Source organism: Thalassophryne amazonica, chromosome 4, assembly GCF_902500255.1.
Source record: "Thalassophryne amazonica chromosome 4, fThaAma1.1, whole genome shotgun sequence".
NCBI lineage: Eukaryota > Metazoa > Chordata > Actinopteri > Batrachoidiformes > Batrachoididae > Thalassophryne > Thalassophryne amazonica.
The window spans coordinates 113,707,819-113,723,208 of NC_047106.1; the positions used below are offsets into that span (position 1 = coordinate 113,707,819).

Genomic DNA, 15,390 nt, shown 5'->3' on the forward strand with positions numbered 1-15,390 from the left:
TAATCGCAAGGTAGGTTAGCTTCTCATTGATGATTTTGGTACCCGATTGCTGTCCTCATTTAAAAAATTAGGTAATCTGGCCCAGTTGTCCACAATGGTTGTCTGAAGTTGTGTGTCATAATGTTATACACAATTATACGCCAGATTACTGTCGATTACAAGTGATATCGAATGCAGCTCTATAACACAGAAGCTACTGGGCATGCTCACGACAGTACTGTATCCAGTCTGTGTGCTAATGTTATAACAACACATTAATACATAGCTACAAATTCTTAAAGTGTTAACATCTGAAAAATGTGTTGTGCTGAAGAGTGGGGCATGCCTGTCAAGGGACTTATGGATGTACATTATATTTCCAAAGGTGATTTAAAGTGTAGGTGACATGATATGAAATGTTTTTTTGAGTATTTAAGACTAAACAACAGTTTGAAATGTAGCGTTTCCTGATGCGCAGTTACTGAAGAGATAAATATTTGGATTTTGAAATGCGCGCCACTAAAAACCAGGAACTTCTCGGAGAGTCCCGACATTGGAGAAGGAGGAGGAAGTGGCATCACTGCCAGAACTATTATCTTAATAGCCCCATTAATTTATGGATTTTTACAGGCAACCAACAGCCCCGTTTCCACTGAGTGGTTCGGGTTGGTGATGCACATTTTTATACGTGTTAGAACGGTTAATTCTCATCGACAGAATCCTTTTGATTGGCAGGTGGAGCACACAATGTCGGTGGCTTCTCCACAGTCTTTTAACTTGCAGAGCAAACAGGAGAGACTCGATCCATCAGCCGCAGACGCAATGAACGGGTTAAACCTGGAGCTGACCGTGCCAGACGTGGATCAGTACAGCACAGATTCTGTCCATCGGCTGCAGACCCAATTAACGAATTACACCTGGAGCTGACTGTGCCAGTCACGTATCAGTACAGCAGACACTCGAACCATCAGCTGCAGACGCAATGAACGGATTACACCTGTTGTTGACTGTGCTAGTTGCAGATCGGTACAGCAGAGACTTGACCCATCATGTTGATTGTAATTCACGTCGGCAGTAATGACACTCGGTTACGCCAATCGGAGGTCACTAAAATTAACATTGAATCGGTGTGTAACTTTGCAAAAACAATGTCGGACTCTGTTGTTTTCTCTGGGCCCCTCCCCAATCAGACCGGGAGTGACATGTTTAGCCGCATGTTCTCCTTGAATTGCTGGCTGTCTGAGTGGTGTCCAAAAAATGAGGTGGGCTTCATTGATAATTGGCAAAGCTTCTGGGGAAAACCTGGTCTTGTTAGGAGAGACGGCATCCATCCCACTTTAGAGGGAGCAGCTCTCATTTCTAGAAATCTGGCCAATTTTTTGGGATCCTCCAAACTGTGACTGTCTAGCGTTGGGACCAGGAGGCAGAGCTGTGGTCTTATACACCTCTCTGCAGCTTCTCTCCCCCTGCCATCCCCCTATTACCCCATCCCCGTAGAGACGGTGCCTGCTCCCAGACCACCAATAACTAGCAAAAATCTATTTAAGCATAAAAATTCAAAAAGAAAAAATAATATAGCACCTTCAATTGCACCACAGACTAAAACAGTTAAATGTGGTCTATTAAACATTAGGTCTCTTTCTTCTAAGTCCCTGTTGGTAAATGATATAATAATTGATCAACGTATTGATTTATTCTGCCTAACAGAAACTTGGTTACAGCAGGATGAATATGTTAGTTTAAATGAGTCAACACCCCCGAGTCACACTAACTGTCAGAATGCTCGTAGCACGGGCCGGGGCGGAGGATTAGCAGCAATCTTCCATTCCAGCTTATTAATTAATCAAAAACCTAGACAGAGCTTTAATTCATTTGAAAGCTTGTATCTTAGTCTTGTCCATCCAAATTGGAAGTCCCAAAAAACCAGTTTTATTTGTTATTATCTATCGTCCACCTGGTCGTTACTGTGAGTTTCTCTGTGAATTTTCAGACCTTTTGTCTGACTTAGTGCTTAGCTCAGATAAGATAATTATAGTGGGCGATTTTAACATCCACACAGATGCTGAGAATGACAGCCTCAACACTGCATTTAATCTATTATTAGACTCTATCGGCTTTGCTCAAAAAGTAAATGAGTCCACCCACCACTTTAATCATATTTTAGATCTTGTTCTGACTTATGGTATGGAAATAGAAGACTTAACAGTATTCCCTGAAAACTCCCTTTTGTCTGATCATTTTTTAATAACATTTACCCTGATGGACTACCCTGCAGTGGGGAATAAGTTTCATTACACTAGAAGTCTTTCAGAAAGCGCTGTAACTAGGTTTAAGGATATGATTCCTTCTTTATGTTCTCTAATGTCATATACCAACACAGAGCAGAGTAGCTACCTAAACTCTGTAAGGGAGTTAGAGTATCTTGTCAATAGTTTTACATCCTCATTGAAGACAACTTTGGATGCTGTAGCTCCTCTGAAAAAGAGAGCTTTAAATCAGAAGTGTCTGACTCCGTGGTATAACTCACAAACTCGTAGCTTAAAGCAGATAACCCGTAAGTTGGAGAGGAAATGGCGTCTCACTAATTTAGAAGATCTTCACTTAGCCTGGAAAAAGAGTTTGTTGCTCTATAAGAAAGCCCTTCGTGAAGCTAGGACATCTTTCTTCTCATCACTAATTGAAGAAAATAAGAACAACCCCAGGTTTCTTTTCAGCACTGTAGCCAGGCTGACAAAGAGTCAGAGCTCTATTGAGCTGAGTATTCCATTAACTTTAACTAGTAATGACTTCATGACTTTCTTTGCTAACAAAATTTTGACTATTAGAGAAAAAATTACTCATAACCATCCCAAAGATGTATCGTTATCTTTGGCTGCTTTCAGTGATGCCGGTATTTAGTTAGACTCTTTCTCTCCGATTGTTCTGTCTGAGTTATTTTCATTAGTTACTTCATCCAAACCATCAACATGCTTATTAGACCCCATTCCTGCCAGGCTGCTCAAGGAAGTCCTACCATTATTTAATGCTTCAATCTTAAATATGATCAATCTATCTTTGTTAGTTGGTTATGTACCACAGGCCTTTAAGGTGGCAGTAATTAAACCATTACTTAAAAAGCCATCACTTGACCCAGCTATCTTAGCTAATTATAGGCCAATCTCCAACCTTCCTTTTCTCTCAAAGATTCTTGAGAGGGTAGTTGTAAAACAGCTAACTGATCACCTGCAGAGGAATGGTCTATTTGAAGAGTTTCAGTCAGGTTTTAGAATTCATCATAGTACAGAAACAGCATTAGTGAAGGTTACAAATGATCTTCTTATGGCTTCGGACAGTGGACTTATCTCTGTGCTTGTTCTGTTGGACCTCAGTGCTGCTTTTGATACTGTTGACCATAAAATTTTATTACAGAGATTAGAGCATGTCATAGGTATTAAAGGCATTGCGCTGCGGTGGTTTGAATCATATTTGTCTAATAGATTACAGTTTGTTCATGTAAATGGGGAATCTTCTTCACAGACTAAAGTTAATTATGGAGTTCCACAAGGTTCTGTGCTAGGACCAATTTTATTCACTTTATACATGCTTCCCTTGGGCAGTATTATTAGACGGTATTGCTTAAATTTTCATTGTTACGCAGATGATACCCAGCTTTATCTATCCATGAAGCCAGAGGATACGCACCAATTAGCTAAACTGCAGGATTGTCTTACAGACATAAAGACATGGATGACCTCTAATTTCCTGCTTTTAAACTCAGATAAAACTGAAGTTATTGTACTTGGCCCCACAAATCTTAGAAGCATGGTGTCTAACCAGATCGTTACTCTGGATGGCATTTCCCTGATCTCTAGTAATACTGTGAGAAATCTTGGAGTTATTTTTGATCAGGATATGTCATTCAAAGCGCATATTAAACAAATATGTAGGACTGCCTTTTTGCATTTACGCAATATCTCTAAAATCAGAAAGGTCTTGTCTCAGAGTGATGCTGAAAAACTAATTCATGCATTTGTTTCCTCTAGGCTGGACTATTGTAATTCATTATTATCAGGTTGTCCTAAAAGTTCCCTAAAAAGCCTTCAGTTGGTTCAGAATGCTGCAGCTAGAGTACTGACGGGGACTAGCAGGAGAGAGCATATCTCACCCGTGTTGGCCTCCCTTCATTGGCTTCCTGTTAATGCTAGAATAGAATTTAAAATTCTTCTTCTTACTTATAAGGTTTTGAATAATCAGGTCCCATCTTATCTTAGGGACCTCATAGTACCATATTACCCCATTAGAGCGCTTCGCTCTCAGACTGCGGGCTTACTTGTTGTTCCTAGGGTTTGTAAGAGTAGAATGGGAGGCAGAGCCTTCAGCTTTCAGGCTCCTCTCCTGTGGAACCAGCTCCCAATTCAGATCAGGGAGACAGATACCCTCTCTACTTTTAAGATTAGGCTTAAAACTTTCCTTTTCGCTAAGGCTTATAGTTAGGGCTGGATCGGGTGACCCTGGACCATCCCTTGGTTATGTTGCTTTAGACGTAGACTGTGTTTCATAATTATTGTATGGCCTTGCCTTGCAATGTGGAGCGCCTTGGGGCAACTGTTTGTTGTGATTTGGCGCTATACAAGAAAAAAGTTGATTGATTGATTGATCATGGACTTTTCTTCAGCCAGGGCAGTGAATTAAATTATTTTCAGACCTTTTCATCAAAATGAAGATGATCTCACTGAAACCGATGGGTAAGACTACATTATTTTCTTGTGTGAATGGTTTTAGTATTTAAAAATAACATGTTACGCTGCTAACATACAGTACACAAACTGTATTCAGGAAGGAAACAAAATTTATTTAAAAAATGGCTGATATTTTCAGTCCCTCATGACATTTTTCAGATTTGAATGCACCTGTTTCTCAAGGGGGAAAAAAAAATCATAAATAAAATATTCACACCATCACTTTTTTTTCTGATGTCACAGTTAATAAAACTTTTTTTAATTAGTTGATTAGACCAAAGAGCTGGAAAAAAAGTATCACCTCCACCCGCATGCCGAAATTCCCTGCAGTATTTATTTATTTATTTTCTAATCACCATTCTGTCACCTTCAGTCACTGTTGTCAGACTGAAGGTTTTCCTCCAAGGTTTCATCTCCCTCACTGCGATCTAAATAAGGCTCAAAACCATAAGGCTGTGTCTTCCACAGCTTCTTCAGACACACAGTCAGAATGGACTTAAAAAAAGCTCCACACTAGAAAAAAAATCATCCAAAAACAGCTCGACCTCCACCGTGCTTACAATTGATTTGGGCTTGAATCAGCAAATGCCATTGCGGTGATGATGTAGCACCAATATGGCCGCGGTTGAGGGCTGAAATAGAGTGCAGGCTTTAGACAGCTGTTGTTTCTTTCACCTTCACACTTATCATTGACTTTTATTGTTCAGAATTTTTTTAAATATCAACATTTCATCATTTTTAGTGATTATATGTGCACATTTTTGGTGTCACCTACACATTAAAGAGGTCGGCATACATCGCCCACCCTGGTCAATGAAATGGCTCTGTTCCAAAATAGAAAATAATCTGCATTGTGTTTTAGTTGTGATCACATTGACTGTACAACCACATCCATGTTCAAGCAGAAATTATTTCTTTCAAGATGCACTAATGAATTATAAAACAAAGCCATCTGTAAAATTAAAGCCAATGATGCATTTTACCCCATCTACACAGATTATATCTGATTTATATCTGTTTTTGATTGTTTTTTTGAACCACAGAAGTGAATAGTTGGGAGCCAAAAAACAACCAGATACCCAACTGGAGCATGCTGTAGTGTGTAATTTGTGGTCATACTGATGTTGCAGAAATATGTAGACCATCATGATGGATTTGAAAATGTTCAAACTTATTGTGACGCTGTAACCTGCAAAAGTGAACCATCGGATTGCGCAGAATACACAGTGGTCTGACCAGAAACACAGCCAACTTTTTGCCCAGATTGATTTCTGCTTTCTTGTCAGTGTAAGGTCAGATTTGAAGGTTTTGTTATTAATGTACAAAATCATAAATGGACTAGTACTTCCCTGTCTGGCTGATCTAATTAAACTTTGGGTACAATCTTGTGCTCTAAAAAGAAGTCAGCTGGCCAGAGCCTTTTCTTATGCCTGTTCTGTGGAACAGTCTGCCTGCAATAAAATAGTCTGATTCTGTGGGGTTATTCAAATCCACATTAAATCCATCTGTTCTCTCTTTTGTATGACTAATATATTAGCATTGTACCGAACTACTTTCCCCTCCATCTAAATTATATCTAAATCCTGGGTCTGTTAGTGATGCTAAGGGCTCACTTCCGGCGACCACATTAGTATCCTTTATGCTACTCTGTTGGTTTACTGCTGAGAATTAGATTGTGTGTGCTGTTAGTTAGGGCTGATTGATTCTGTTCTCTCCCTCTCTGTCTGAGGTACTCTATTGTACTTTGTTAATTTGATCTTTGTTATTATTAGTATGACCTAAGCAGTGAGCCCCCCACCCACCCCAGGTCTGGTGTGGTTGAGGTTTCTTCCTTAAAAACACCAGAGGGAGTTTTTGCCTATGTGCCTGTTTAGGGGGGTTGGTAAGGTGAGACCTTATCCTTGTGAAGCGCCTTGGGTTGTCTTACTATGTTTTGATTTGGTGCTGTACAAATAAACTGTATTGAATTGAACTGAACGGGAGCAGGTCTCAGCCTCATCATATCTAAATTCTGGGACTGTTAGTAAAGCAAAGGTCTAGCTTCCAGCGACCACATTAGAATCCTGTTTGTTTACTCTGTTAATTTGCTGCTGAGAAATAGTGGCTATGAGTTATTTGTTCCGGCAGATTAATTTCTGTGCTTCCTCTCTTTCTTCGAGGTGCTGTTGAAGTCATCAGATAGCTACAACAGAGAAGAGTGTCCATCTAGCGGTCCCCTGTCTGAGCATGTGGTGTCTGGACAGAAATCACTGGATACTTTTGTCATATTTGTTTTGCATGTTTGACACTTCTTTGTTGCATTTTGTTTATTTGGCATAACTGGGTCTGTTTGAGGTTCCAGCTTTAAAATCTGGTCAGTTAGGGTTGGGGAAGCCATTAATATTAAAATGATTATGGGTGTTATCAAACAGACATGTAAGTTATGAAGTCAGTTTGGGATAGGGTAAAGGCAAAGAACAAGAAAAAGAAAATATTCACAGAACTCACATTTAGCAGTATAGCTAAAGTACTAAATGGCTGGTTTACACACCAACAACACACACTGAAATTTATGCATGCATTTAAAAAATTTATATTAGCAATATTGGGCAGCACAGTGGCATAGTGGTTAGTTAGCACTGTTGCCTCACAGCGAGAGTGTCCCAGGTTTGCTTTTGACCTGGTTCTTTCTGTGACTGCGAGTGACGGTGTGAATGTGTCGGCCCTGAGATAGACTGACAGCCTGTCCTGGTTGTATCCGGCCTTTTACCCAATGCTGCTGGGATAGGTTCCAGCTCCAACATGACCTTCAGTTGGAATAAGTAGGTATAGAAAATGAACGAATAAATGAGCAGTATCAAGTACAGAAATGATGTTGTGATATGTATCGAGGGTTCAAAAGTGCATATTGCATTGAGATTTGTAAGCCATTTTCCTGTCTTGTTTAGAGGCACAGGGGTCTTGGTTTCTTCGCATTTTGATTCTGAATTGTGCCTTTAAATAATTTAAGGTTGTGCCATTTTTGCCCTGTGTTTTTGAGCAGGCTGAAAAGAATGTGCACCTGGAGGAGAGACTACAGGTGTTACAGCAGCAGAACGAGGACCTCAAGGAACGAATTGACAAGAACCTTGCTGTGTCCAGGTCAGACTTCAGTGCCGACTTAGAAGGTTTTATGGATGCACAAGTCACAGCAATAAACAGTAGGGAGAAAAACACACATTATCACACAGTCCTTCCACTATTCCTATTCCATATTAACTCCAGACTGTTTGAGCCAAACAGTTATGACCTTTACTTTAACGATTCAGTGTCACCCAAGGTCAAAGGTCATGTGGCCAACAAAAAGGTTGACATATAACTTAATTTGCTGCTTTGTAGTAGCTCCAAAACAGTGTTTTTCAAGCTTTTTCAGGCCAAGGACCACTTAACAATGAATAAATAAATAAAATCACATGGACCACCTAAATGTCCAAAACCAACAGGTCCGCTTACCACTCTGACAGTGTATTACTATCTACATATTAGACTTTGGAGTCATTATTAAAGTTTGAGAAACACTTTTAAGTTAGAATATGATATTAATGTTAAATCTATTTTAACAATATTAGGGGTGACACAAATCACAAAAGCCATGTGGTTTAGACCAGATACAATGTTTAAGCCACAGACTGGATCATTTTTCAGATTAAAAAAAAAGTTTTTAAAAAGAACCTAATGAGTAAAGAAAAGAATAAACTTTTGCCTGTGATCCTGAATGAAAACAAAGTCTCCAGTGTTTTATATATTTTAAAATAAAAACACTTCATTGTTGTATTAAATTGCAGTAACGGTATCACTTAATAAAAAATAACCTCTGTCAGAGTCATGAAAAGTAAAAGAAATAAGCAGAAATGGATCAAACCTGTTCTAAATTTATAACTTCAAATTCATTTTCAAAAAGATGAGGATGTCTACATTGTCTGGTGAGTGAGCAACAATAACTTTATTTATAAACCTTTCAGGATAAATACGTTTGTCCTACCGCCACTGATCCAAATTCAGTCAGGCTCGGTGGATCAGACGCTCAGAAATACTCAGGGATACGGCACTAATTTTTTCCCGGAGCTGTGGATGTTCTGCCAGCTTAGCTGTGCATGCATTTCGAGAGAGACGCTCGGTTCAGTGAGCTCAAGAATGTACAGGGAAGACTCTTGGCCTATAATTCTCTTAATTCCTTTGAGAGATTCTGTCAGATTTTGGATCCAGATGTGTGCTGAGCCTGCTGTCTGCAGGCTGTTTTAACAGGCTGTGCAAATGTGGAGCTGGAGCTCCCCACGATGCTGTTTTTACAGGCTTCCTGAATGCTGTATTTCTTCCATTCGCACTTTTAACAGCATCTGCATCAATGAAGGATACATCATCCTCAACTCTTTAAATTTGTGCCGCGATTCTTTGTGCATGTCTCTCAAGTGCAGCACGACGCTGTTTTTAACAGGCTTTGTTCACGGCAGAATGACGCGCACGCTCAGCTGCAGCCCCTCTACTCATAGTGTGATTTTTATCACGACTGCATCGTAATGAACAGTTATCACTTTAATCAATCAATCAATTTCAATCAATTTTATTTATATAGCGCCAAATCACAACAAACAGTTGCCCCAAGGCGCTTTATATTGTAAGGCAAGGCCATACAATAATTACGTAAAAACCCCAACAGTCAAAACGACCCCCTGTGAGCAAGCACTTGGCGACAGTGGGAAGGAAAAACTCCCTTTAACAGGAAGAAACCTCCAGCAGAACCAGGCTCAGGGAGGGGCAGTCTTCTGCTGTGACTTGTTGGGGCTGAGGGAGAGAACCAGGAAAAGACATGCTGTGGAGGGGAGCAGAGATCAATCACTAATGATTAAATGCAGAGTGGTGCATACAGAGCAAAAAGAGAAAGAAACACTCAGTGCATCATGGGAACCCCCCAGCAGTCTAAGTCTATAGCAGCATAACTAAGGGATGGTTCAGGGTCACCTGATCCAGCCCTAACTATAAGCTTTAGCAAAAAGGAAAGTTTTAAGCCTAATCTTAAAAGTAGAGAGGGTGTCTGTCTCCCTGATCTGAATTGGGAGCTGGTTCCAGAGGAGAGGAGCCTGAAAGCTGAAGGCTCTGCCTCCCATTCTACTCTTACAAACCCTAGGAACTACAAGTAAGCCTGCAGTCTGAGAGCGAAGCACTCTATTGGGGTGATATGGTACTATGAGGTCCCTAAGATAAGATGGGACCTGATTATTCAAAACCTTATAAGTAAGAAGAAGAATTTTAAATTATATTCTAGAATTAACAGGAAGCCAATGAAGAGAGGCCAATATGGGTGAGATATGCTCTCTCCTTCTAGTCCCTGTTAGTACTCTAGCTGCAGCATTTTGAATTAACTGAAGGCTTTTCAGGGAACTTTTAGGACAACCTGATAATAATGAATTACAATAGTCCAGCCTAGAGGAAATAAATGCATGAATTAGTTTTTCAGCATCACTCTGAGACAAGACCTTTCTAATTTTAGAGATATTGCGTAAATGCAAAAAAGCAGTCCTACATATTTGTTTAATATGCGCTTTGAATGACATATCCTGATCAAAAATGACTCCAAGATTTCTCACAGTATTACTAGAGGTCAGGGTAATGCCATCCAGAGTAAGGATCTGGTTAGACACCATGTTTCTAAGATTTGTGTGGCCAAGTACAATAACTTCAGTTTTATGAGTTTAAAAGCAGAAAATTAGAGGTCATCCATGTCTTTATGTCTGTAAGACAATCCTGCAGTTTAGCTAATTGGTGTGTGTCCTTTGGCTTCATGGATAGATAAAGCTGGGTATCATCTGCGTAACAATGAAAATTTAAGCAATGCCGTCTAATAATACTGCCTAAGGGAAGCATGTATAAAGTGAATAAAATTGGTCCTAGCACAGAACCTTGTGGAACTCCATAATTAACCTTAGTCTGTGAAGAAGATTCCCCATTGACATGAACAAATTGTAATCTATTAGATAAATATGATTCAAACCACCGCAGCGCAGTGCCTTTAATACAGGGGTGGGCATCGAGGGCCGAGACACTGCAGGTTTTCCATGCAACCATTCACCTCAGCAGGTGGGTTGCTGATGAGCTTCTCCTCTGAACATAAACACTTGGTTGTCAATGAAATCACCTGCTGAGACACCTGATCATTAATGAAATCACCTGCTGAGGTGACTGGTTGCACGGAAAACCTGCAGTGTCTCGGCCCTTTATGGCACATGATTGCCCACCTCTGCTTTAATACCTATGGCATGCTCTAATCTCTGTAATAAAATTTTATGGTCAACAGTATCAAAAGCAGCACTGAGGTCTAACAGAACAAGCACAGAGATGAGTCCACTGTCTGAGGCCATAAGAAGATCATTTGTAACCTTCACTAATGCTGTTTCTGTACTATGATGAATTCTAAAACCTGACTGAAACTCTTCAAATAGACCATTCCTCTGCAGATGATCAGTTAGCTGTTTTACAACTACCCTTTCAAGAATTTTTGAGAGAAAAGGAAGGTTGGAGATTGGCCTATAATTAGTTAAGATAGCTGGGTCAAGTGATGGCTTTTTAAGTAATGGTTTAATTACTGTCACCTTAAAAGCCTGTGGTACATAGCCAACTAATAAAGATAGATTGATCATATTTAAGATCGAAGCATTAAATAATGGTAGGGCTTCCTTGAGCAGCCTGGTAGGAATGGGGTCTAATAGACATGTTGATGGTTTGGATGAAGTAACTAATGAAAATAACTCAGACAGAACAATCTGAGAGAAAGAGTCTAACCAAATACCGGCATCACTGAAAGCAGCCAAAGATAACGATACGTCTTTGGGATGGTTATGAGTAATTTTTTCTCTAATAGTTAAAATTTTATTAGCAAAGAAAGTCATGAAGTCATTACTAGTTAAAGTTAAAGGAATACTCGGCTCATTAGAGCTCTGACTCTTTGTCAGCCTGGCTACAGTGCTGAAAAGAAACCTGGGGTTGTTCTTATTTTCTTCAATTAGTGATGAGTAGTAAGATGTCCTAGCTTTACGGAGGGCTTTTTTATAGAGCAACAGACTCTTTTTCCAGGCTAAGTGAAGATCTTCTAAATTAGTGAGACGCCATTTCCTCTCCAACTTACGGGTTATCTGCTTTAAGCTGCGAGTTTGTGAGTTATACCACGGAGTCAGGCACTTCTGATTTAAAGCTCTCTTTTTCAGAGGAGCTACAGCATCCAAAGTTGTCTTCAATGAGGATGTAAAACTATTGACGAGATACTCTATCTCACTTACAGAGTTTAGGTAGCTACTCTGCACTGTGTTGGTATATGGCATTAGAGAACATAAAGAAGGAATCATATCCTTAAACCTAGTTACAGCGCTTTCTGAAAGACTTCTAGTGTAATGAAACTTATTCCCCACTGCTGGGTAGTCCATCAGAGTAAATGTAAATGTTATTAAGAAATGATCAGACAGAAGGGAGTTTTCAGGGAATACTGTTAAGTCTTCAATTTCCATACCATAAGTCAGAACAAGATCTAAGATATGATTAAGTGGTGGGTGGACTCATTTACATTTTGAGCAAAGCCAATTGAGTCTAATAATAGATTCAATGCAGTGTTGAGGCTGTCATTCTCAGCATCTGTGTGGATGTTAAAATCGCCCACTATAATTATCTTATCTGAGCTAAGCACTAAGTCAGACAAAAGGTCTGAAAATTCACAGAGAAACTCACAGTAACGACCAGGTGGACGATAGATAATAACAAATAAAACTGGTTTTTGGGACTTCCAATTTGGATGGACAAGACTAAGAGTCAAGCTTTCAAATGAATTAAAGCTCTGTCTGGGTTTTTGATTAATTAATAAGCTGGAATGGAAGATTGCTGCTAATCCTCCGCCTCGGCCCGTGCTACGGGCATTCTGGCAGTTAGTGTGACTCGGGGGTGTTGACTCATTTAAACTAACGTATTCATCCTGCTGTAACCAGGTTTCTGTAAGGCAGAATAAATCAATATGTTGATCAATTATTATATCATTTACTAACAGGGACTTAGAAGAGAGAGACCTAATGTTTAATATACCACATTTAACTGTTTTAGTCTGTGGTGCAGTTGAAGGTGCTATATTATTTTTTCTTTTTGAATTTTTATGCTTAAATAGATTTTTGCTGGTTATTGGTGGTCTGGGAGCAGACACCGTCTCTACGGGGATGGGGTAATGAGGGGATGGCAGGGGGAGAGAAGCTGCAGAGAGGTGTGTAAGACTACAACTCTGCTTCCTGGTTCCAACCCTGGATAGTCACGGTTTGGAGGATTTAAGAAAATTGGCCAGATTTCTAGAAATGAGAGCTGCTCCATCCAAAGTGGGATGGATGCCGTCTCTCCTAACAAGACCAGGTTTTCCCCAGAAGCTTTGCCAATTATCTGTGAAGCCCACCTCATTTTTTGGACACCACTCAGACAGCCAGCAATTCAAGGAGAACATGCGGCTAAACATATCACTCCCGGTCCGATTGGGGAGGGGCCCAGAGAAAACTACAGAGTCCGACATTGTTTTTGCAAAGTTACACACCGATTCAATGTTAATTTTAAAAACACACATTTTCATTTGTTTCTGACATCAAATTTTAAAAATAGAGTTCAGCCTTCATTGTATTCTGGAGTTTGTGTGCTCAAGGTTAAGGAGGCAAGATCCTTGATTTGATTCTTTATCAGACATGTAAATCACAAAGATCCCCCGGGCAAGGTCTCTAACTCACAAATTGCTCCCAGCGCGCAACTGAGCACCAGCTATAGCAGCATGCTGAAATTGGTGTATGGGTGTGAGTGTGAAGCATCATTTAAAACTGCTTTCAGCATCTGCACGTGACATAAAAGAGGTGTATGAAGGCAGCCCATTTACCATTCCTTATATTTTGAAAATTGTTCCTTTTACACTCAATGAAAACAAACCTCTACAGCGTAACGTAAATTAAATACAATATCAAAGTTAAAGTCACTCACAACTATGTGCCCTTGTGTGTATATCACAACTAAATAATCACTTTTACAGCCAACTTTCATTTGACAGCCAGTCTGCTCTTTGTCACTGTTAGTACTTGGAGCATTTAAGAAGCCCGGGGGCTGAGTAAGACCTGTGCCAAATCCCACTGCAGATCTGTACTGGGTCTGCTGTGGTGACCCTGAACCAACTCTGAACATAACCTGTTCTGGTCCAGGCTTTAGGTTCAGCATACCTCACGAAACCCACGATTGTCACTTTGTAGAACAACCGTCTGCCGGTTCATGGCTTCCTGCTCAATCTTCAGTTATGCAATTACATTTTTTTTTAAATGTATGAAAAATTCATGCCACAATGAAAAGCAAAAAGCTCAACTCTTGTTTTTACACCACAGTAAATGTAAGTGTGTAAATGAAGTACATACATGAAAACGTTTTCTGTCTTTGATCGGGGTTCATTTCTGTCAGTGGATAACAGAGGGTTGACTTACAATGAACAGGTACCTTCTAGAGGTCCCGCACTGTGCATTTGAAGGGAATGCTGCACTAAAGTGAGATGCTGTTTTAACCTCGACATGTCCCACTTCATTCTCAGGCAACTCTCTGAGGAGAACGCCAACTTGCAGGTGCATGTGGAGAAAGAGAGCAATGAGAAGAAGCGCCTGAGTCGCACCAATGAGGAGTTGCTGTGGCGCCTTCAGACAGGCGAGTTGAGCCCACATATGTCACCCAGCTCCTCCCCCATCCGTCGCCCCTCCTCTGGACAAAGTTCCCCCGCCCGGCCCCACTCCTACCATCAATGAACTCCCTCTTATCTTTGACTTTATTCACTCCACTGAATGTTCTCTTCCACTGAAAGTGATTTTAGACCATGTAGATGTTTGTTTCTCAAACTCAGTTGATGCATTTCTAAAATCAACACCCAGGTGGACTCCACAGTGATCCCACTTGTTGTTTTAGACCTTTTTCTTATTCAGAGGGGTGTTTTTTTTATTCTGCTCTACATGAGCAGAGGTACTGGAATGCTACAGTGGACAAAACAGGAAACCTTCCTGTTGAAGACTTCAGAGAGGAGAATTCAAGTCAGTGCCTCATTTCCATGTTTCAGCCTCCATCTGCAGCTCTACTTTCTCATCCCGTGCTCAGGGCGACCAGTGCGTGAGAGGGCAAACATCAGCAGTGCAGCCATAAACACAAAAGCGCCTTTGTGATCTCATTCTCTCCCACCAGCAACGTCTGTGGAGGTGCAGGTCATCAGTCAAAGAACACAACTACCTACAACTTACAGAGTTCCAGTCCCGGTTTGGATTCTTCTCTGGAGCAGGTCTCATATACCAGCTGAGGTCTGGTCCACAGGTAGCTCAAAGTCTGACAGGTATGGTTAAAGGGTTACTCTGTGGGTAAAACTCAGAAATCCACCGAACTCTCAACACGTCATTACGTTATTGGTTTTATGCTGTAAAAATGACCTCTAAAGCATGTTCTGTCTTCCAGTTGTAACGGTTCAAATAGCCGACTTTCTGCCAACAGGGTGAGGACATGGAGCAGAAAGGTGGACGGACAACACAGGTTGACTTTTATTTTTTATAAAGGGATGTAAACCGCCATCATCCCTCTGGTCATTCCTCGTGTTCCCACATCCCTCATCTTTGAACTATCCAGACTGATGGACTGGAATTATTCCTCATTTTTGCAG

At 40.4% G+C, this 15,390-nt stretch overlaps 1 protein-coding gene across 1 annotated transcript in view; it reads left to right on the plus strand.

Moving 5' to 3' along the window:
• Positions 1 to 14,996, plus strand: part of mtus2b (microtubule associated tumor suppressor candidate 2b) — a 163,337-nt gene extending 148,341 nt beyond the window's left edge. The window contains exons 15-16 of the mRNA XM_034168835.1: positions 7,720 to 7,817; positions 14,290 to 14,996. Of these exons, the coding sequence (XP_034024726.1) occupies positions 7,720 to 7,817; positions 14,290 to 14,497 (306 nt within the window). The 3' untranslated portion in view covers positions 14,498 to 14,996. The remainder of the gene's footprint in view (positions 1 to 7,719; positions 7,818 to 14,289) is intronic.
• Positions 14,997 to 15,390: the final 394 nt, after the last annotated feature.